At 33.1% G+C, this 23,905-nt stretch overlaps 1 protein-coding gene across 1 annotated transcript in view; it reads left to right on the plus strand.

Annotated features, from left to right (window-relative positions):
* Window positions 1-428: 428 nt before the first annotated feature.
* Window positions 429-23,905, plus strand: part of Dnah6 (dynein axonemal heavy chain 6) — a 278,870-nt gene continuing 255,393 nt past the window's right edge. The window contains exons 1-4 of the mRNA XM_071601776.1: window positions 429-482; window positions 1,235-1,467; window positions 5,947-6,120; window positions 9,134-9,396. Coding sequence (XP_071457877.1) covers window positions 1,243-1,467; window positions 5,947-6,120; window positions 9,134-9,396 — 662 coding nt within the window. The 5' untranslated portion in view covers window positions 429-482; window positions 1,235-1,242. The remainder of the gene's footprint in view (window positions 483-1,234; window positions 1,468-5,946; window positions 6,121-9,133; window positions 9,397-23,905) is intronic.

Genomic DNA, 23,905 nt, shown 5'->3' on the forward strand with positions numbered 1-23,905 from the left:
ACCAACTCCTAGACCAGGCGTTGCTGGGTCTTTGGAGACCCCTCCGCAGTGGCTGCTCTAGTCGAACCTGGTGAGTCTTATGGGACCGAGCCTTGGAGCCGGCCTCTGACTTCTGGGCCAGAAACACAGCATAGCTTTTGGAGCACAGAAGGAAAGGTTAAGGGAGACATAGAAAGTCATCGTAAAGGCTTTTCACTAATTACCTATTTAACCTATCATATTCCAGGGGTGGAAAGTGAAAAATAGCAATATAGGGAGTGGTCAAATATTGACCTTTCGCTATTCAATATGGTAGCCGCTAGATATGTGTGGCTAGTCCTGCATTGAATTGTGCCCAAAATGAGGTTTTGGATATGTTAGATAAAATATAGTTGAAATTAATTTCACCTGTTTTCTTTTTTTCCTAGTTACTTGAAAAATTAAAATTGCATAGAAGGCTCTCAAATTTCTATTGGCCAGCACTGAACTGGATTAAGACCTAGGTATGCCAACACCTGGTTTAAGAATTTTTGTGTTATAATACTATTTTGAAGTATACCCCCACCCACCAAATGGGATGAGAGTGTGGGCAATGATAAGGAGTGCAAGATTTCTACAAAAGGCTCACAGTTCTAGTGTTTTAGGACCTTACTACTCAAACTATATGAATCAGAATCTGAATTTTAACAAGCTCTTCATGTGATTATCCTGCACAGAAAAGCTCCAGAAACACTATTAGAATTTAGTCGTCAAAATTCTTTGTTTCTTGTTTTTTTTCTTGAGTATGTAGATTTTTATTTCTCAGATTGTAGGTATTAGGATTATCTGCTTAAAGAAAGAAAGAAAAAAAAAAAAGATTCCCAGGAGATGTTTTGCATACTCAAATCTAAAAAAAAAAAAACAACATTGATCTCAAAACACTGATCTCAATGCATTTCTCTTCATCCTTTCAAATCTCGACCAGTGTGGTTCCCAGATCAGCCCTATCAGCAGCAAAACCCAAGCACTTGTTAGAAATGCAAATCCCTGGGTTCCACCCCAGGGGTTCTTGTATCCCAGACATAGTTCCTAATTTTTATTCCTCTGGTTTAAGTCCTCAGTTTATAAAGACTGGTATAACTTTGATTGGTATTCCTTGGGGGATTTCAGCAAATTAATCTCTTCCCTATCCTTAGGTCCTCCTCCACCATATATCTCCTCCCCCAATGCTTCTGCTTGACTTTTCATTTTTCTTTTTCTTACCTGTTCTTTCTAGAAGTAAGGATGTCTTTTCAGCCCACAAATGATGAAATCGACCTGGAAGATACTGAAGATACTGTAGAAAATATTGTGCTTTCAAGATTGAATAGTATAAAAGCAAGGGGAAGAATGAGTTCTGTAAAATCTGCAGGAATTGAACCTGATACACAAACACTGACATTTAAGCACACCACAAAAGCACAGGAGAGGACAAGAAAACGACAGCAACCTATAAAACTGGAGCCTCTGGTAAGTTAAAAACCTAGTATTTTACCGCTTTCAGGCTACAGAGAAAGTTGCAAAATTGCTTTAGGGGAATGGATGTCATTTCCAGCCTTTTGACCAAGAAGGCATGAAAACCTTAAAAGTTAAGAACTTGTTTATGAAGTTATATACACTATAAACATTTATTCAATGAATATTAAGTTCTAGGCACTATTTAAATTGGTGGATTCAGAAGTGAACCAAGTTTTCTAGCAGATAAATCCTATCTAGAATTATGTAGAATATAGATTCCTAACTATGTAGATTATAAGACTCTTTTTAAATATCAGTGTATTTATTTAATACTGGGGACTCCAGTAAAATTATTACATATAGTTGTGTAGTTTTTATTATTTTCAAAGTACATTTCTAGTGTCCTGAAAATTTTTCAGCATGTTTGAAAATATCATATTTTAAGAAATAAGTTATGTCCTTGAATAATTGTCACTGCATGTAAAAGGAACTGTGAAAGTATATAAAGTAAAAAATAAAAGCCCTTATCCCTTACCCTCAAATATTTATTATAACTAGTTGTTGTGTGCCCTTCAAAATGTTTTGTATGTTTTTTAAGTATATTTGCATATATCAATGTCTATAAATATGTATAGTTTAAAAGTAAGATTATGTAATATATACTGATCTTCAAGTGTTTATTTTACTTAAATATATAAAAAGTGTTCCAATTCATGCACATGGAGATATCTTTAACAGGAGAATTGTATTTTGTTGCAAGGATGCCATAATATGGTATTCATTAACTGGTCAAGGGGAATTCATTCTTTTTGTTGTTGTTGTTTTATGTTTTGATTTTTTGCTATTTCAGATAATGTTGCATTGAATGACCTTGTTTTTGTACATAAAAAGATTCCTTGAAGTACTGTTTTGTAGGTCACAGAATATTGCCCATTTGCCCTCCAGAAAGGTTTAAACAATTTTTCCACAAGCAGGGAGGAGAGTGTCTGTTTACCTACATCTTTATCGAAGCAGATGTTATCAGTTCTTTTATTTTTGCAAGACTGAAAGATGTTAAATGGCATCACTGTTCTTGTTACAATTTGCATCTTATTTTTTATTAATTATTTTATTAGAAGTAGATATTGAACTTAATCAAATGCCTTTATTGTATGTATGGAGATTATCATGTGATTTTCCCACAATTCACATCTAGCATTTTCTTATTTTTTTGCAAGTTTTGTTTTTCATCCTCAGTGAGACTAAGTAGTTTCCTTTACTAAAGCTGTGTACTTCTCAAATAAATTCTTAACTACTTTAGTTTACTTCATTTTATACTTTATTTTGAAAAGATTTCCCTCCGTTTATTTTCAGTACACAGAAAAGCAAATGGATTTTGTATGTTTATTTTTAACCAGAATTTCACTAATATCATTTTAAATTCTTATATTTAGTGTTAAGCTTTCGTTTTTTCAAGATATATAAGAAACATCATTGACAATTAGATAAATTTGCCTTTTTTGTGTGTTTACACCAACAACTTTATTTTCTAGATTAGAATTCGGCAAACTATGGCCCACAGGTCAAATCCAATTCTGTAAACTTTTTTAAAATAAATAATGCTTTATTGGATCACTGCTACATCCATTTATTTGCATACCATCTAAGACTACTTTATAGAACTATGGTAGAGTTCAGTAGTTGTAACTGAGACTGTATGACTTTCAACCCTAAAATATTTACTATCTGACCCTTCAGAGAAAAACTTTATTCTAGATGCTCCATATATATATATATATATATATATATATATATATATATATTTTTTTTTTTTAGAAAAAGGAAAAAGAAGGTTTACTGCTTTGCTAGCAAAGGAGAAACACAGGGGACTCCTGTCCTAAAGGCTGTGATTCTCTAAATTAAGAATTTAATTATATAGGTGAGAGTGAAAATAATGATCTTGTTCTTGACTTAATAATGGCCTTAAGGTTTTCCTATTAAGGGTAATAGGCATGTGCTATTGATTTTTCTAAGTACTCTATAATTATATTAAGAAATTATTGCTATTTTATTGAAAATTTCAGATACATAAAGTTAAGAAAAATATGTAAACAAAATAATGTTGGATTTTGCCTAGTTTGCTTTAATATCTATTTTTAAAGGAATACCCTGATATATAGCTCAACTGCCTTTTATGCCTTATTCCAATCTTAATGCTGTCTCAGAAAGAGATAACCACTACTAGGATTTATATGAATCTATCCCACTGTTTGTGGTTTTGACACTTTATTTTTAATATTCAACTTCTTCCAATTTTTTATTATGAAAACTTTCAAATATACAGGAAAGTTTAAAGAAGAACACAATGAATACTCATATACCTTCCACTTACATTCCAAGAATTGTCAGTATTTTGTCATATGCTTATGACATATTTTGTTATATATGCTGTTACTTCATTATTTGAAGTAAATTGTAAACAAAGTAACACTTAATTCTCAATACTTAGGCATGCAATCCTAAGAACAATTTCCTGCATACTATAATTCTATATTCACACCTAAGAAAATTACTAATTCCATAGTATCATCCAAAATCTAGTCCACACTGAAATTTCTTCATTTGTTCCTGAAATATATTTAATAACTTTTCACCCCTAACAAGGATCTAATTAAGATTAAAGTATGGCATTTTGTAGTTATGTTTTTTTTTCTCTTTATCTAGAAGAGTCTTATAACTAATTTTTTTGGAAATATTGACTGAAGAGTCCCCGCCTATCGTGTAACATCATTGCATGTTCTGGATATGTCTGATGTTTTCTTTATTGTGTCATTTGACTTTACACTTTTTTCTGTCTCTCTGAGTCTGATAAGAGTCAGCTTAAACATTTTTGGTAGTAATGCTTCATAGGTAATATTGTGAACTTTATATTTTACCAGATCAGGAAGTATATAACATCTCTACTCATGATGTTTAAACATTTGTTTAAAATTATGACTGGTGGGCTGGGATTGTGGCTCAGTGGCAGAGAGCTTGCCTCACATGTAGGAGGCACTGGGCTTGATCCTCAGCACCACGTAAAAATAAATAAATAAAATAAAGGTATTGTCCATCTACAACTAAAAAATATTTTTAAAAGTAAAAAATAAAAGATTGTGACTGGTAAGTTAATAGTTAATCTGCAGCTGATATTTTCACATCGTGCAAATGTCACATTTCCCAAAAACATTTTACAAAATAACTTTAGTCTCCGCTGATGATTCTTACCTGAATCAAATATTACACTGGAGAAGGCAAAATATGGGTTTTCTAATTCTATCATAACATTTATGATTATGAGTTATGATCTTCTAATAATAAGAACATTACCTTCTCTCTCTCTCCTCTGACATTAAAAAATCCATGGATTCATGGCTTTTATTTATTTAATATATTTAAATTGACTATGTACTTTTGATACTCAGATTATTCCATATACTTATTAATTAGGATTCTTCTATAGAGAACAGTTGTATTTCCTATCTTAAATACTTTAAAATATCAGTATGGATTTATAACTTTTAAAAAATTTAGTATTGTACTTAATCTGTATAACTTTTCATTTTTATATTTAAAGTATCTGGGGGCATATCCTTAAATTTCTATATCTTTTGACATGTCGACAACAATTTTTGAGTACTTCCTTGCTTTCCAGCATGACAAGAGTTCAAGGTTTACCTTGTATTTTTCATGCCTTCAACAAGGAGTTAGGCACTCATTTTAGCAAGAAATGGAATTTTATAACCCAAGATGTAGTCACAATGTGTACATATTACTTTGGACATAATTGCATTTAGAACTTTAAATATACAGGACTAGAAGGTGTGTATAAGTGTATGTTTGTAATTTTTTAAATCTTGAATTCACACTTACATTTTTAATTCCAATCTAAAGCCTACAAGTTTTTCCTTACCTTCTCCTTTCTGTATTTGTACTCTAATCTTCAGTCTCAGTAACCTGAGAATTTGAGTTTGAAGAATGCATACATAATTTCCCTTTTATTCTATTTTTCCTGCCATATTTTCCACTGAGTATTTGTTGGAAAAATTAGGGCTCCCCATTCTCATAGCCATTGCTTGCCCTAATGACTTCCCTCTGCTTCCTCAAATTCACAGATTGTTATATTGAAAATTCCTTCTCACAGTAGAGTGATAGTGAACAGTGGTAGTTTGTGCTGGACACTTAGGAGACATATGATTTCATGCTGCTGAGCTTTTCTGTGATAATCTTACTCCCAGAGGTATTCATTAGTAAATTAAAGTACAAAATTAATGGAAACCAAGTAGAAAACTCTTATTTAAGCAATAAGTGAGGGATAGACAATGGTAGTAGTTGCTGTTAGGGCTGAGGCTTTTAGGAAATTAGTCTAGAAAGGAGATTAGTTTCCTACAGGGAAAGAGTGTAAAGGTAATGAAGAACACAGAAAGTTCACACTAATGTTAAAAGATTAACATGACTCTGTATTCCCCAAAGCCAGTGCTAAAAGTCTATCAAGATCATCAGCAGCCAGAATACATATATGAACAGAACCGATCGCAATTAAGAACTCGTGGAATCCTTAAACGATCACCAAGCTCAGCAGAAAGAAAATCTATCAAATCACCTACTTCATTTGCCGAGCCTCAAGATGATGTGAAAAAAAAGCAGGTATAATACTGATACTTTTAATTTTAATTTTGTTCAGTGTCACTAAAATGCTTTTAACTCATAAAACAGGAGGTAAATCATTTTTAGAATGCTGCATATGTGATTGGGAAACATTTCTCAGTTCTGCCTACTTGAGGAAAACTTGGACAGTAGAGGAGAAACATGAAAGAAATTTTCAGCATATGCATAGTGTCTTTTATCTTTTTCATGCTAAAAAACAGTGTATTGAATGTTATATAATTACTTTAATTTTTTTCATCATTTTTTTACCAAAAACGGAAATCTTTGAGGACTTGGGTAACTGGCACTAAAATAGACACTGAGTCAGTTCAAAAGACAATGTTTGTAGCTGGTGAGAATTGCAGAGTGGGTAAGTTGCCTTGCAAGGCCAAATGTAGCTTAGAGGAGAAATTTATTAGAGCTCGGCTTTAATTGATTATCTGTAGATAAAAAGAAAGAGAAATGGGAGAAAATGCAAAGACCATACCTATAGTAAAGATACCAATAGAGCCAAGATTTCTCTGAGCTTTTGATTGGAGGACATTTTGATATTTGATTCAGGCATTGGGCTATAGTGCTAGAAATACCAAGTTGAAATTCTGTTCTTGAGAACTTCAGAGTTTGGAAGTGGATAGGTGGACAAGTGAACACTCAAGAACAGTAGGTGTAGTAATAATTGTTGCTCATTTAAGATACAAAATGATGAACTGAATGAAAGGAATACTTCCACCAAAAACCCCTGGTGACCAGGGAACAGTCAGTGGAGGAAAAGCCACCCTTGAGAGTTGTGCTAAGCTCAGAGGAATGAGTGGAAAGTTATTGAGATTGAGAAATTAGGAGAGATAGGGGTTTGGGGAGAATCCAGGTAGACAGGAGCTCACCATGGGTTTGAGTGAGGTCAGTCCAAGAGAAAGAAAACAGAAGAAGAATTATATAGAATTCTATAGCTTCAGTTACTAGGGTTTTTGGGAGGTGAAGAGACCTATCTTAAATACAGCCAGAAAAGATTGAATGCTCATAGACTAATTAACTTGACATAAAATGGGCTCCAAGGGCTTAAGTTTGAAAAGGAAGAAAAGAATAATTGTATGGATATCGGGGTTGCAAAGGAAGTTTGAAAGGACTGTTAGGTCCTGTTAGACTATGTTTCCTGGTTGTATCATTCCAGGGAAGAATTCAATAAAGAGTTAGGGCTTACAGGAAAATGTGAAAAATAGATTCCGTGCAAAAGGAGAAGGTATTCTAAGGAGAAGGCAATTTTTCAGGTATTGACTTCTTACGATAAATTTAGAATGGAAATACACAATGAAGATTTCCTAGAAGAGGTAGGAAGGAAGGGAGGGAGAGGAGGGAAAAGAGAAGAAATGAAAAGAAAAGGGGAGAGAAGGAGAGGAGAAAGAAAAAAAGAAGAAGAGAGAGGAGAGGAGGCTTTTGGTAATTAAGGAAAACATTAGGCAAGGCATCCGTAAGAGAGGCATCCTATAAGTGTTCTATATTTTTTGAATAAATGCTTCCTTTGTTCCTCATCGTAACATATGTAACTGCTAAATTGACATTTTCCCACCGTTACATAATTAGAAATAAGTCCTCAGATGAAAATGTGTAGTCCTATTTCTAAAGAGTGCAGTAAAACTGTTTTAAAAGACACAATAAAGAAAATAAATGTATTTCTGTTAAAATGTTGATACTTTAATCTTACAAAAATATTAAAGTTGACTGTAGCCCTTGTTGAAACATTGAGATAAGGTGATACACATTTTCCCTGATCTGGGTATCAGTTTTGGCCTATTCTTTTGCATCAAAGAACAGTGTCATTGCTGCCATCTCTGGCCAATAAGTAAAAGAAGCATATTTTATCTTTTGAGTTGAAAGATGTGTTTCTTTTAGCTCTGTTTGCTGGGTTTCTCCTCTCAAACTACTATTCAGTCGGGTATATTTAACCAAAAATGGAGAATAACAATCCCTCTGAATATAAACTTCCTGGGAAAATTGTTCCACAGACTTTGTGGTAATAAACTTTTACAGAAATGGCATCCTCTATCAATTATGCAGCAAGCAATGAAGTAATCATATATATTTTTATGTTAGTCATTTAACAAAGCAGATCCACTATGGTTATTCTATTATCTTTAAACTAGTTACCCTTGTACTCTCAGAGATATAAGGTGATAACTTTTGGAGGTAGGGTCAAATTTCCTCAGACAAGGAAACTTTATGAAAGGAAAGAATGTGGCCAATGCCACCCCAAAGGGTTTTTGTTTTTGTTTTTTTAAGGAACAAAAGGGTGTGAGTGGTACTGAAGACACAGATAATGAACCCCAAAGAGAAGAGCAAAGCTCAAATATGTGATTGTGACAAGGATGATACTTAGCCTTGCTGTTCCAAGTGTGGACAGTGGGCCCACAAGACTCACATTGCTTATGATCAGGTTAGAGGTATAGCATCTCAGGTTCCACCCCAGTAGTACTGAATCAGAATCTGTAGTTTAACAAATTATGTGCACATTTATGTTTGAGAAGCACTGGCATACAGAGCAGGCAATTATTTGTTACTAAAATAAAATCACTACAGCATGATTTCTAATACTGATTGTATCCACCCCTCACATTTAGCATGAGTAGTTTATCATGAGTTATGATAACAGATGTCCAAGATTTCACTCCCTGAAAAACATCAAGGTTGTCAGAACAGCTGAGGAAGTTAAGTGGAGATGCCACAGCCAGGATTGAAGCAGAGCAACCAAGCAAGGAGAGTGGTGAGCTCTCCTGAACACCAGAGAGTTTATAGTATTTGGATGTAATAAACATGGACTTAATAGAGAGGAGAAGGGAATGGGAGCTGACACTGGTGGGGGGCTGTTTTGTGGGAATGGAGTGGGCATATGGATAGGGAGTACTGAGAAGGACAATAGTTTAAAATTTTTAAGTTTCAAAATGCTTGACTTTAAGGGTAATATTTCATATTTTTCCTTTTTACCCGACAAAAACTCATGTTTTTAATTGGCTTTGTTTAGATCCGTCGATCCTCTGAAGAGGCATTCGCTCCTTCTCCTCAAAAACAGCCTCGTACAGGTATTGGAAGAAGAGGTCTTTTTGGGAGTAGGTCATCAACTTACCCCACGTATATTTTCCAAGACCCGGAAGAAGTCATTAAAGCCAACATTCGTGATCCTTTGCAAATCATCAAAATAATACGTGAAAATGAAAATCTTGGATTTCTTTATATGATTCCTGCAGTGCCAAAGTCTTCCATTGAATACAATACATATAATCTAAAGTGAGTTCTTTTTTATGAAGTAATTTATTCAGCATTAAACATTACAGATAAGAATATAAATATTATTCATAATTGATTAGATATTAATGATAAATGTGATAAAACAATTTTAATTATCATCAATGATAAATAAATATTAATTACAATTCTTTTTTTCCCATTTATCTTACCTTTATCTATTTATAAAAATTAACTATTTTATGGAACACTACACTGTTGTACTTCTTATTTATTTATTTATATAATGCTATAACATCTATTTTAATGAGTTTTACAAACATTTTTGGTATTTTGTCACTAATGAGAATAGTAAATGACAATTTATAAACAGTATTGATACTTGATTCGTTTATATGTCATTCCAGCTTCCCTTTATAGAGTAGAAATAAGGAATTTTTTAAATAAAATGAGCTTGATAACTTAGGGTATTCATAGAGATTAATAGTACATACATGCTTTGCTTCCATTGTTGCTTAACACACATTTTTTGTTGGTATAATTTGAATAGTCACATAATTGTGACTCTGATTCGCTTTAATGTTCAGCCTCATAGATGATAGTTGGTTAGAATACTTGAAAGATGATACTGGTTTTTCTGTTATTTAGTTGAGCTGATGTCAATTGTTAAAACAGTCTTCCTTGATGGTGATGATAGTTTAGTTTTGCCACCAAATTCCTTAATTTGCCTTTCCCATTCTCTGTTCTATTATTTCTCCTTACTCAGGGCTGTAGTTTTGATTAAATCAAATGAAACTGAAGACAGTTTTCCTTCTGGGTTAAAGGAAAAGAGAAGAAAATGTTCTAATCAAAATGTAAAATGGGAGATTTGTTGTAAATCTAAAATATCTTAATAAGAGTAAGAAATAATTTGTAGAAAGATCAAAGATCCTTACAAACATCCAATAAATTATTTTAAATTTACTGAGCACCCTCTCTGGAACAGGAACTCGTTGAGGTGCCAGAGATATATTAGTGAACCATTCAGATCAGAATTTTTGCCCTCAGGGAGCTTGCATCTCAACAGAGGAAGAAAATAATAAATATAATACATGAACAAATTATGTAGAAAGCTAAAGGATCATAAATACTGTAGACAAAATCAAGTAGGATAATAGTGCTAGGTGAGAGGTTGTAAATTAATTGTGATGGTCAGCAAGGGCCTTATTGAGAAACAGGTATTAAAATAAGGACTTGAAGGAGATATGAATTATGTGATGGTGCAGGGGAAGAGTACTCCAGGCAGCAGGAAAATGGATGCAAACAAGGTGGGAGCATAGCTGACATGTTCAAGGAGCAAAGAAGAGGATGATATGCTTACAATAGAGTGAAAGAGATTGGGGACGGATCACATAAGTTTTTATTTTATTATTTTTTTTAGTTGTTGATGAATCTTTATTTATTTACATACAGTGCTGTGAATCAAACCCAGTGCCTAACACATGCTAGGCAAATGCTCTACCACTGAGCCATAATCTTACTTTAGCTTCTACTGTGAGGGAAAAAAATGGAGAACCATTGAAGGATTTTTAATAAATAAGTGTCACATTGATTTAAATTATATTTTGAAAAGGATCATTCTGGCTAATGTGGAGAAAAGGCTTTGGGAAAGCATGTGTTGAATCAGGAAAAGTAAAAATCAAAGCCTTTAATTATTCAAGTGAGAAATGGACCAGGTGGTAGTTTGTAGTCAAGTGGTGAAGATGTAGGACTGATTCTGGAATTTGAAGAGAAAACCAACAAGATGCTTTTACAGATTACATATAGGGTAGAAAACTAGAGAAGAGTCCAGAATAACCTCAGTGACCCATTTGAGCAAGATGACTAAATAGACAAGATTCATCAAGAGAAATAGCCATTTGAGTTTGAACATATTAATTTTGACATACCAAAGGGAAAAAATAAATGGGATGGTAGAAGAAGGAGATTTGGGATCAAGAGAGAAAGAAGGAAAATAGTCTTTTTAAAATTGAGAAAATGAACATAACTGAACTTAAGGCCCGTAAAGGATCTTAAAAAATAGTTTTAATGTTTAATTTGATATTTTAATTCCCATCAATAACTTACTGCTTTTTAAAATATCTCTTTTTTATTAAAATATTTATTCTAATTTGTTATATATGATGGCAGAATGCAATTCATTTCATATTACACATATAGAGCACAATTTTTCATGTCTCTGGTTGTACACAAAGTATTTTCACACCATTCATGTCTTCATACATGTACTTAGGGTAATGATTTCTAACTCATTCCATCATTTTTCCCCATGCCCTCTCCCTTCCCCTCCACCCCCTTTGCCCTATCTAGAGTTCCTCCATTCCTCCCATGCTCCCCACCCCCCATTACCTTATGAGTCAGCATCTTCATATCAAAGAAAACATTCGACCTTTGGTTTTTTGGAATTGGCTTACTTCACTTAGCATTATATTCTCCAACTCCATCAATTTACCTACAAATATAATGATTTTATTCTCTTTTAATGCTGAGTAATATTTGATTATATATATACCAAAGTTTCTCTATTCATTCATCTACTGAAGGGCTATCTAGGTTGGTTCCATAACTTAGCTATTATGAATTGTGCTGCTATAAATATTGATGTGGCCATACCTGTAGTTTGCTATTTTTAAGTCCTTTGGGTATAAAACAAAGGAGTGGGATAGCTGTGTCAAATGGTGGTTCCATTTCAAGGTTTCCAAGGAATCTCCATACTGCTTTCCAGATTGGCTGCACCAATTTTCATTCCCACCAGCAATGTATGAGTGTGCCTTCTTCCCCACATCCTCACCAACACTTATTGTTGTTGTATTATTGATAGCTGCCATTCTGACTGGAGTGAGATGAAATCTTAGAGTAGTTTTGATTTGCATTTCTCTAATTGCTATAAATGTTGAACATTTTTTCATATATTTGTTGATTGATTGTATATCCTCTTCTGCATAGTGTTTGATCAGTTCCTTGGCCCGATTATTGATTGGGTTATTTGTTTTTATGATGTTAAGTTTTTTGAGCGCTTTATATATCATAGAGATTAGTGTTCTATCTGATGTGCTTGTGGTAAAGATTTGCTCCTATTCTGTAGGCTTTCTATTCACCTCACTGATAGTTTCTTTTGCTGATAAGAAGCTTTTTATTTTGAATCCATTGCATTTATTGATTCTTGGTTTTAATTCTTGCACTACAGGAGTCTTGTTAAGGATGTTGAGACCTTATATGACATGATGGAGATTGGGGCCTACTTTTTCTTCCATTAGGTTCTAGGTCTCTGGTTTAATTCGTAGGTCCTTGATCTACTTTGAGTTGAGTTTTATACATGGTGAGAGGTAGAGGTTTAATTTCATTTTGTTACATGTGGATTTCCAGTTTTCCCAGCACCATTTGTTGAAGAGGCTATCTTTTCTCCAATATATATTTTTGGCACTTTTGTCTAATATGAGATAGCTATAATTATGTGGGTTTGTCTCTGTGTCCTCTATTCTGTACCATTGGTCTGTTTTGGTGCCAATACCATGCTGTTTTTATTACTGTTGCTCCGTAGTATAGCTTAAGGTCTGGAATAGTAATGTTACCAGCTTCACTTTTCTTGCTAAGGATTGCTTTGGCTATTCTGGGTCTCTTATTTTTCCAGATGAATTTCATATTACTGTTTCTATTTCTATGAGGAATGTCATTGGGATTTTGATTGGAATTGCATTGAATCTGTATAATGCTTTTGGTATTATGGTCATTTTGACAATATTAATTCTGCCTATCCAAGAACAACGTAGATCTTTCCAACTTCTAAGGCCTTCTTTAAGTTCTTTCTTTATTGTTCTGTAGTTTTTGTTGTAGAGGTCTTTCACCTCTTTCATTAAGTTGATTCCCAAGTATTTTATTTTATTTTTTTTAGGCTTTGTAAATGGGATGGTTTTCCTTGTTTCTGAGAGTTTGTCACTGATGTACAGAAATTCCTTTGATTTATGGGTGTTGATTTTATATCCTGCTACTTTGCTGAATTCATTTATTAGTTCTAGAAGATTTAGGGTGGAATTATTCTAGGTATAGAATTACATCGTCAGCAAATAGTGATAATTTGCGTTCTTCTTTTCCTATCCATATCCCTTTAATTTATTTTATCTGTCTAATTGCTTTGGCTAGAGTTTCAAGAACTATGTTAAGTAGAAGTGGTAAGAGAGGGTGTCCCTATTTTTTTCTAGATTTTAGAGGAAATACTTTCAATTTTCTCCATTTTGAATGATGTTAGCCTGGGGCTTAGCATAGATAGCTTTTACAATGTTGAGATATGTTCCTGATATCCCTTGTTTTTCTAGTGTTTTGAACATGAAGAGGTGATGTATTTTATCACATGATTTCTCTGCATCTGTTGAGATGATCATATGATTTTTATCTAAGGCTATTGATGTGATGAATTATATTTATTGATTTTCGTATGTTGAACCAATTTTGCATCCCTGGGATAAACCCTACTTAATCATGGTGCACTATCTTTTGATATGTTTTTGTATTTGATTTGCCAGAATTTTATTGAGAATTTTTGCATCTATATTCCTTAAAGATATTGGTCTGAGGTTTTCTTTCTTTGAAGTGTGTTTGTCTGATTTTGGAATCAGGGTGATATTGGCCTCATAGAATGTGTTTGGAAGTGTTCCCTCTTTTTCTATATCATGAAATAGTTTGAGGAGTATTGGTGTTAGCTCTTCTGTAAAGGTCTTGAAGAACTTGGTTGTATATCCATCTGGTCCTGGACTTTTCTTGGTGTTAGGCTTCTGATGGCATCCTGTATTTCCTTGCTTGAAATTGATCTGTTTAAATTGTGCATATGATCCTGATTTAGTTTGGGCCTATCATATGCCTCTAGAAATTTGTCGATGCCTTTGATATTTTCTATTTTCTTGGAGTACAAATTTTCAAAATAATTTTTAATTATCTTCTGTATTTCTGTAGTGTCCATTGTGATATTTCCTTTTTCATCATGAATGTTAGTAATTTGAGTTTTCTCTCTCCTTCTGTTCATTAGCATGGCTAATGGTTTGTCAATTTTATTTATTTTTTTAAAGAACCAACTTCTTGTTTTGTCAATTTTTTCAGTTGTTTGTTTTAATGTCATTGATTTCAGCTCTGATTTTAATTATTTCCTGTCTTCTACTGCTTCTGGTGTTGATTTGTTCTTCTTTTTCTAGGACTTTGAGATGTAATGTTAGGTCAATTATTTGTTATGAACTAATTAATGAACTCTATGCAATGAACTTTACTCTTAGAACTGCCTGCATAGTGTTCCAGAGATTTCGATATGTTGTATCAGTATTCTCATTTACCTCTAAGAATTTTTAAATCTTCTCCTTGATATCTTTTGCAACCCATTGTTCATTCAGTAGCATATTATTTAGTCTCCAGGTGTTGGAGTAGCTTTTATCTTTTATTTTATCATTGATTTCTAATTTCATTCCATTGTGGTCTTATAGCATGCAGGATAGTATCTCTACTTTTTTGTATTTACTGAGAGTTGCTTTGTGGCATAATATATGATCTAATTTAGAGAAGGATCCATGTGCTGCTGAGAAGAAAGTGTATAAAATATTCTATATATGTCAGTTAAGTCTAAGTTATTGATTGTATTATTGAGTTCTATAGTTTATTTAGCTTTTGTTTGGAAGATTTAGCCACGGGTGAAAGAAGTGCATTAAAGTCACCCAGAATTATTGTGTTGTGGTCTATTTGACTCTTGAACTCTCGGGTTTGATTTATGAATGAAGATACTCCATTGTTTGGGGTAGATATATTTATAACTGTTATGTCTTGTTGATGTATGGTTCCCTTACAGTGTAAAATGTCCATCTTTATCCCTTTTGATTAACTTTGGCTTAAAGTCTACTTTATTTGATATGAGAATGGAAACCCCTGCTTGTTTACACAGACCATGTGAATGGTACATTTTATCCCAACCTTTCACCTGCAGTCTGTGGACATCTTTTCCTATGAGATGAGTCTCTTGAAGGCAGCATATTGTTGGGTCTTTTTTTTTTTGTCTTTGATTGGTGTCTTTGATTGGTGAGTTTATGCCATTAACCTTGAGGGTTATTATTGAGACATGATTTGTATTTCTGGTCATTTTTGTTTATTTTTGGTATTTAACTTGACTTAGTTTCTCCTTTGGTTGGCTTTTCCTTTATTGTAGTTCTTCCCTTGCAAATTTTCATTGTTGTTTTTCATTTCTTCCTTGTGAAATATTTTGCCAAGAATGTTCTGTAGTGCAGGCTTTCTTGCTGTAAATTCCTTTAGCTTTTTATTTATCATGGAAGATTTTTATTTCATCAACAAATCTGAAGCTTAATTTTGCTGGATATAAGATTCTTGGTTGGCATCCATTATCTTTCAGAGCTTAGTATATGTTGTTCCAGGATCTCCTAGCTTTGAGGGTCTGGGTTGAAAAATCTGCTGAGATCCAAATTGGTCTTCCCTTATGTGTAATCTGATTTTTCTCTCTTTTGGCCTTTAAATTTCTATCTTTATTCTGTATGCTAAGCATTTTCATTATAATGTGTCTTGGTATAGATCTGTTGTAATTTTGTACATTTGGTGTCCTACAGGCCTCTTGTATTTGATTTTTCCAATTCGTTCTTCATGCTTGGGAAATTTTGTGATATTATTTCATTGAAGAGATTGAACATTCCTTTGGTTTGATTCTCTGAAACTTCCTCTGTCCCAATAAATCTTAAATTTGGTCTTTACCTGTTGGAAGTATGCTCAGAGAGAAAAGAGGATGGGTTAGAAGTTATTGGCAGAATTCTTTTATTAACTGATACTGTGGATGTCAATCACAAAAAGTTTGCTGGAAGCTCTTTTCTTTAATCAATCCTAGACATGCAGGGCACAAATCACTGTTTGCCATAAATATAATATATGTATGAAGGAAAGGTGCTGTATAATTTCATATTCCAATTATCACTAAACAATTGTGCTGTAGGAGTATTTTCATTTAGTTGTGAGCTAGAATTTAGGCTGGAAAAGGTGGATGAGAATCAGTAGCATCTGATCACTGAGTTGTGCTCCAAGAGAATATTGACGTCCAACAGTTTGCCTTCCGTTCTTGACTTTGTTGACAAACAGAATGAAAATTGTGAATCTTATCAAATAGAACTACTGAATATGTAATTTTCTACCATCATATTCATGAAATAGCAAGTATAAGATTTTGTTTCCACCATGAAATATACAGACTGAGGGTAACCATGCCCATACAAGTTTTGAAGTGAAGAGTAAGATTTAAAACATTTTATGAAACTAATAATGCTAGTAAAGACAATTTCTATGATCTAGGTGTTTTACTTAAGGGATATGCCTTAGAAATGTATTTAGTATTTTTCATAGATAACCTTATCAAAGTTTTTCATTTTTAGTTATACATGAGAGTAGAGTCCATTTTGATATGATTATACAAGCATGGAATATATCTTATTCCAATTAGGACTCCTTTATTGTGTTTGTTCACAATAATAATGTGATATATTTATATATGTACATAGGAAAGTTATGTCCGTTACACTCTTTCCTTTTCTTATCACCCCTCGTTTTCCTTTATTCCCCTTTGTTTAATCCACTGAACTTCTGTTTTCCCCTCCTCCTACCCTTTATTGTGTGTTATCTTCCACACATCAGAGAAAACACTTGACACTTGTTTTTTGGGGACTGGCTTATTTCACTTAGAATGATCACCTCCAATTACATCTATTTACCAGCAAATTTCATAAAGCCATTCTCCTTAATGGCTGAGTAATACTCCGTTGTGTATATAGACCCCATTTTCTTTATCTATTCGGGTATTAAAGGGCACCTTGGTTGGCTTTATATCTTAGTTGTTGTGTATTGTGCTGCTGTAAACATTGATGTGGCTGTGTCACTGCAGTATGCTGATTTTATATCCTTTGGACATATACTAAGGAGTGGGATAGTTGGGTCAAATGATGGTTCCATTCCTAGTTTTCTGAGGAATCTTCATACTGCTTTTCCAGAGTGGTTGCGCAATTTTCAGTCTCATCAACAATGCATAAATGTACTATTGTCCCAACATCCTTGCCAACATTTATTGTTACTTGTAACTTTGATAATTGATATTCGGGCCGGAGTAACATGGAATCTCAGTGTAGTTCAATTTGCATATCCCTAGTGGCTAGAAATGTTGAAAATTTTTTTATATATTTGTTGACCATCTGTGTTTTTTCTTTTGAGAAGTGTCAGTTTAGTTCCTTTGCCCATTTATTGAGTCAGTTCTTTGTTGTTTTGGTGTTACGATTTTTTAATTCTTTGTATATCCTGGAAATTAATGACCTATCTCCAGTGTAGGTAGCTAAGATATTTTCCCATTCTGTAGGCTCTCTCTTCATGTTTTTGATCATTTATTTTGCTGTGAAATAGCTTTTTAGTTGATGTTATCCCATTTATTAATTTTTTATTTTAATTCTTGCTCATAAGAGGCTTGTTAAGGAAGTTGGTTCCTGAGCTGATATGTTGGAGTGTTAGACCTACATTTTCTTCTAGTGTGTTCAGGGGTTCTGGACTAATTTCTAGGTCTTTGATCCACTTTGAGTTGATTTTTGTGCAGGGTGAGAGATAGGCATTAAATTTTCATCCTACTACATTTGGATTTCCAGTTTTCCCTGAACAATTTATTGAAGAGGGTATCTTTTCCCCAATATATGTTATTGGCACCTTTGTCTAGTATGAGATAACAATGGTTTTGTGGGTTTGTCTCTGTGTCTTTTATTCTGTTCCATTGGTCTTCATGCCTGTTTTGGTGCCAATACCATGCTGTGTTTTTACTATAGCTCTGTAGTATAATTTAGGGTTTGGTATTGTGATGCTTCCTGCTTCACTTCTCTTGCTAAGGATTGCTTTAGCTATTCTCTTATTTTTCCAAATGAATTGCATGACTGATTTTCTGTTTCTACGAAGAATGTCATTGGAATTTGGTGGTAATTGCATTGAATCTGTATAGCACTTTTGGTATTGTGGCCATTTTGATAATATTAATTCTGCCTATCCAAGAACATGGGAGGTCTTTCCATCTCCTATGGTCTTCTTCAGTTTCTTCCTTTAGTGTTCTGTAGTTTTCACTGTAGAGGTCCTTCTCTTCTTTTGTTAGATTGATTTCCAGGTTTTTTTTTTTTTTTAAACTATTGTGAATGGGATGGTTTTCCTAATTTCTCTCTCAGATAATTCATCATTTGAGTATAGAACACAATTGATTTATGGGTGTTAATTTTGTATCCTGATACTTTGCTGAATTCATTTATGAGTACTAGAAGTTTCCTGGTATAGTTTTTTGAGTCTTCTAAATAGAGAATCATGTCCTCAGCAAAGAGATAGTTTGAGCTCTTCTTTTCCTATTTTTATCTCTTTACTTTCTTTCTTTTGCCTAACTGCTCTGACTAGAGTTTCAAGGATTATGTTGAATAGAAATGGTGAAAGAGAGCATCCTTGTCTTGTTCCTGTTTTTAGAAGGAATGCTTTTAGTTTTTCTCCATTTAGAATGATGGCCTTGGGTTTGTCATATATAGCTTTTACAATGTTGAGTTGTGCTCCATCCATAATTTTTTGTAGTGTTTTAAACATGAATGGATGCTTGTGTTTTGCCAATGCTTTTCTGAACCTATTGAGATAATCATGTGATTCTTGTCTTTAACTGTTTATGTGATGAATTACATTTACTGATTTCTGTATGTTGAACCAACCTTGTATACCTGGGTTGAAACCCACTTAGTTCAGGGTGCACATCTTTTTAATATATTTTTGTATGGGATTTGCCTGCATTTTATTAAGAATTTTTGCATCTATGTGTTCACCAGAGATATTGGTTTAGTTTTGGTATCAGGATGATATTAGCTTCATAGAACGAGTTTAGAAGGGTTCCCTCCTTTTCTATTTCATAGAACAATTTGAGGAGGATTGGTATTAGTTCTTAAAAGGTTTGGTAGAATTCAGCTGAGAATGCTTCCAGTCTTGGGCTTTTCTTTGTTGGTAGGTTTTTGTTGCCTTCTTCAATTTCATTACTTGTAATTTATGTGTTTAGAGTTTCTATACCTTCCTGGTTCAATTTTGGTAGGTCATATGTCTCTAGAAATTTGTCAATGTCTTCAGTATTTTCTATTTTAATGCAATATAAATTTTCAAAATAGTTTCTGATTATCCTCTATTTCAGTAGCGTCTGTGGTGATACTTCCTTTTTCATCACAATTTTAATAATTTGAGTCTTCCCTCTGTCTTATGGTTAGCTTGGCTAAGAGTTTATCAATTTTGTTTATTTTTTTCAAATAACCAACTTTTTCACTGATTTTTTTGAATTGTTCTTTAAGTCTCAATTTAATTGATTTGGGCTCTGTTCTTAATTATTTTCTGTTTTGGCATTGATTTATTTTTTTCTTTTTCTAGGACCTCTTATCAAAATATCTTTAAGGGAAGAACACAATATTGGAATTTTAGGCCCATTAAAATCTAGTGAAAATAGCAAATTTTTCTTACTCTTTCCAATTTTGCTGATTGAAGAAAAATAATTGATTATGTATTAATAGGCATACTCATCCAAAATTACATGTAAATGGAAAATTTGAGGAGATACTTTTTTAATTCAAATGCAACCAAGAGTTGCTAAGAATTTTACTACCATGATAGAAGTCCTTGAACTTGCAGCTTTAGAACATAGTGTACTTATCAACATAGGTATCAGATTCAATGCTAAAAGAAGACTTGAGTGAAATGATCAAGGAATTCTGGATCTACAAATTGTCCAGAGATCCACAATTATGAAACTGACGTTGCAGTTACATGCTGCTCATTTCCAATTACAAAATCGTCACTTTTCTTTTAATTAAAAAAACAAATGATAAGACTGGGAAAAGGAACCAGCTGAGTGTTAACTCTCATCTATGGCTCATACTACTCTTCATTGAGCTAGTAAAAGAGAACCTTGTTATTAATTTTAAGCTATTATGGCTTATATTTATTATTTTCAAATTTGTGATGAGACATTTATAAAATTTACATAAAGTTTATGGCCTGAATAAGTGCTGAATGCTAAGTCGTCCTCAAGTGCTGAATGAGTAATGCTAAGTATGGAGTGCCCAAGGAAGGTACTTGAACCATAAAAAAATGAGTACTGATTTACCTAAGTTATTTATGGAGACCAAATTTATTTTTTTAATTACAATTATTCAGAAATTTACCACAGCTGATATTTTTTCCTTATATCCATATGCCTACCTGGTTAAAGTTCCTGAATTCAGAAAGTATTTTTGTAGGTAAGACTATATGGCCCCTTCTGCCAGAGATCAGCTTTGTGGTGAGAACATGGCACCCTGCCCGTTTCCTGTGGAATCATCCCAAATAATTTGATTCTACTGAGACAGTGGACCCTGTCCTTAGAATCCTAAAACTAGTTCAATTTATCAGCAAAATTCTGTGTTTTGTGTGCAAGAGAAACAAGAAGGAAATTCTTGTTTAATTTTGTTTTTTATTTTGTTTGCTCTTTCATCAGTCTTCCTATTAATACAGATACACAAACATACATATGTATATTTATATGACATTGCTGTTATTTTCATATTATTATTTAGTAGTAGGTGTTCCTTAAAAGTAAATAAATGTTTCTGATTATTTTTTTCAGCTCTTTTCTTTCTCACATTTGGTTTTTGATGTCATAAGCTAGACAAAATCTGACTCTTAATTGAATTTCAGAATTGATTGCTTTTAAAAATTAAAAAACAAATTTTCAAAACATAATTTGTAAACATAATCTAATAGTTTGGAAAAAGAACAATGTAGGCTTTTGTAATTTTTAAAATGTTTTGTCCATTCAAAAGCATAAATAATAATTATATTTTAATTTTTTTATTAATTTTATTTAAAAAATTGTTGTAGATAGACACAATACCTGTATTTTATTTAATTATTTTTATGCAGTGCTAAGGATTGAATATAGTGCCTCACATGTGAGAGGCAAACGCTCCATCACTGAGCCACAACCCCAGTCCAATTTTAGCTTTTAATGACCTTTGTATCTCAATGCTTTACCACATCCTTGAGTTTTTAAAATACTTTAAACAATTTTAAATGCGAATTACATAAAGTATTTTTAGAAGTTCATTTTTATGACACCGTTATGGTCTACAGTTCTTTCAAATACTTTATGATTAAATGGATTTTATTTTCACAAACATTTATCTTTCCATTTACCATATTGAACAAATTTTTATTAAAGCTGGAATATCAATAGATATATAAGGCAAACATAGTAGTTTAAAAATATTTAAAATTATATAATATAATTAGAATTATCTCAAACTTGGTTTTTCTAGTAGCTGATGGATACATATCTATGTAGTGCCTCACCTCACTATTATTTCAGTTAGATAAGTCCATATTTTGCTCTTTTATTCATAGAAATATAAACTTGGTCACCCCAGTAAGGGTATTAAGGCAGCCACATTAGGGTACTAATGTCAATGAGTGAGTACTGCAACATGACACTATCAACACTAACTCTAGGGTCTACTATCTCAGTAGGATCAAATTATTTGGGATGATTCCACAGGAAACTGGCAGGGGCTGTGCTGTGTTCTCACCACAAAGCTGATCTCTGGCAGAAGGGGCCATATAGTCTTACCTACAAAGATATTTTTTGATTTCAGGAACTTTAACCAGGTATGAGTATAAGGAAAAAATATCAGCTGTGGTAAATTTCTGAATAATTGTAATTAAAAAAAAATTTGGTCTCCATAAATAACTTGGGCACATCAGTACTCATTTTTTCTGGTTCAAGTGCCTTCCTTGGGCACTCCATTACCACTCATTCAGCACCTGAGGACCACTTAGTTCTAAATGTTTTATATATGTATTAACTAATTTAATCTTCATAGCAATTCTATAGTATAGGTAGAATTAAAAAAATCATTTTACAAATGATGCAGCATTTGAGGCCCAGATATGTTTAACATTTACAGTTAGTGAATCAAATAGTGGAACTTTAGAATTCAAGCTGTCATGTACTATGCCTAATATACTAAGCCTCAGGATAACAACTACTCTTGACATTTGTGCTGCACATACTATACTTGGCATTGTACTTAGTGCTTTTGGACATTAATTTTATTTCATCCTCATAAGGGCATCATTAGAAAGGCATTATCCTCAGCTGAAAGAAAAGAGATCTATATACACTAAGGAATTTACTACTTGATGTTGTTTTGTGATTTGCACATAGGAAATTTAGAATAATGTCTGATACTGTCTTCCAATTCTATGACTTACTACTCTGTCCAATGTCAATTTTAAAGCTATTAGAATTTAATGGCTAGGTCAGACTATATGACAGACCCCTCCCCAGATACCAAGCATCTCTAAGGCCCATGGAAAGCCATGAAAGAGGACACCATATCTCACACTTCAGTGTTTCCAAGTGCATTTTTTCTAGGAACATTAGACCTAAATTACATTAATAGGTATATGTTAAAAAATGTCTTCTTTGATTATATAAATTGGGAAAACATTTAGTTGAATCAGAGGTTGAGATTAGGAACCTAAGGAAATAATTATATATGGTGGACTGTTAAGACTATGTAAAGTCTCCTCTGAGCTCAGAGTACATTGGAGTTAATTCTTTGATTTTTTTTTTTTTAGCAAACACTTTCTAAATGATTAAGTTGATACCCAAAGTATTTCTAAATCTTATATGTTAAAAGTATTTTTAAGCAGTTTTTTAAATTTCAAACTAAAGCTATTCTATCCTTTAAGATAGATTGCACTTTTAGTGGCCTAGAATAGATAATACAGAGAGTCACCAGCTTGACATATTCTCATATGGCAGCGTTCTGGTTTCCATGTGAAGTTATAATTATTTTTAAAAACTCTACTATGAGGTTTATATATTATATATTAATAGATCATTTTGAAGACATCAGAAACTTCACCAAGTTGTCTAATACAATGACAGCTTTCTTAGGCTAGAACATGAGGAAACTGAAATCTAATAAATATAATGTTGGTCAGCAGAGACTCTGTAGGCCTTTGGATTTTCATTTGTGAATGTTAAAGATCTTTGTCTCCAGATTGTCTTTCTATATTTCTTTCATATTCTCTCTCTCTCTCTCTCTCTCTCTCTCTCTCTCTCTCTCAACACACACACACACACACACACACACACACATTCTGACACTGCCCTGGAGCTATGACAACTTATTGGATGATAGCTTCCTTTCATTAAAAAAAATGGAAGAATCTATAGTAGCATTTCTAAGCTTTAACTCTACCCCCAGTGATTTATTTAATTGGTTTGTGGTGGAATGTGATGAACAAACAGTATGTCTTTAAAACTCATCAGATGATTCCATTATTCAACCAGAGTTTAACCCTATAGACCCAGAACACTAAGTTCTCAAGCAAGCCCCAAAGGACTTGTTAAATCACAGATTATTAAGTTCCCAGAGTTATCTATAGATTTGGGAGGAGGTCTGGAAATCTG

The sequence above is a fragment of the Marmota flaviventris genome, chromosome 14 (assembly GCF_047511675.1).
Source record: "Marmota flaviventris isolate mMarFla1 chromosome 14, mMarFla1.hap1, whole genome shotgun sequence".
Classification (NCBI taxonomy): Eukaryota; Metazoa; Chordata; class Mammalia; order Rodentia; family Sciuridae; genus Marmota; species Marmota flaviventris.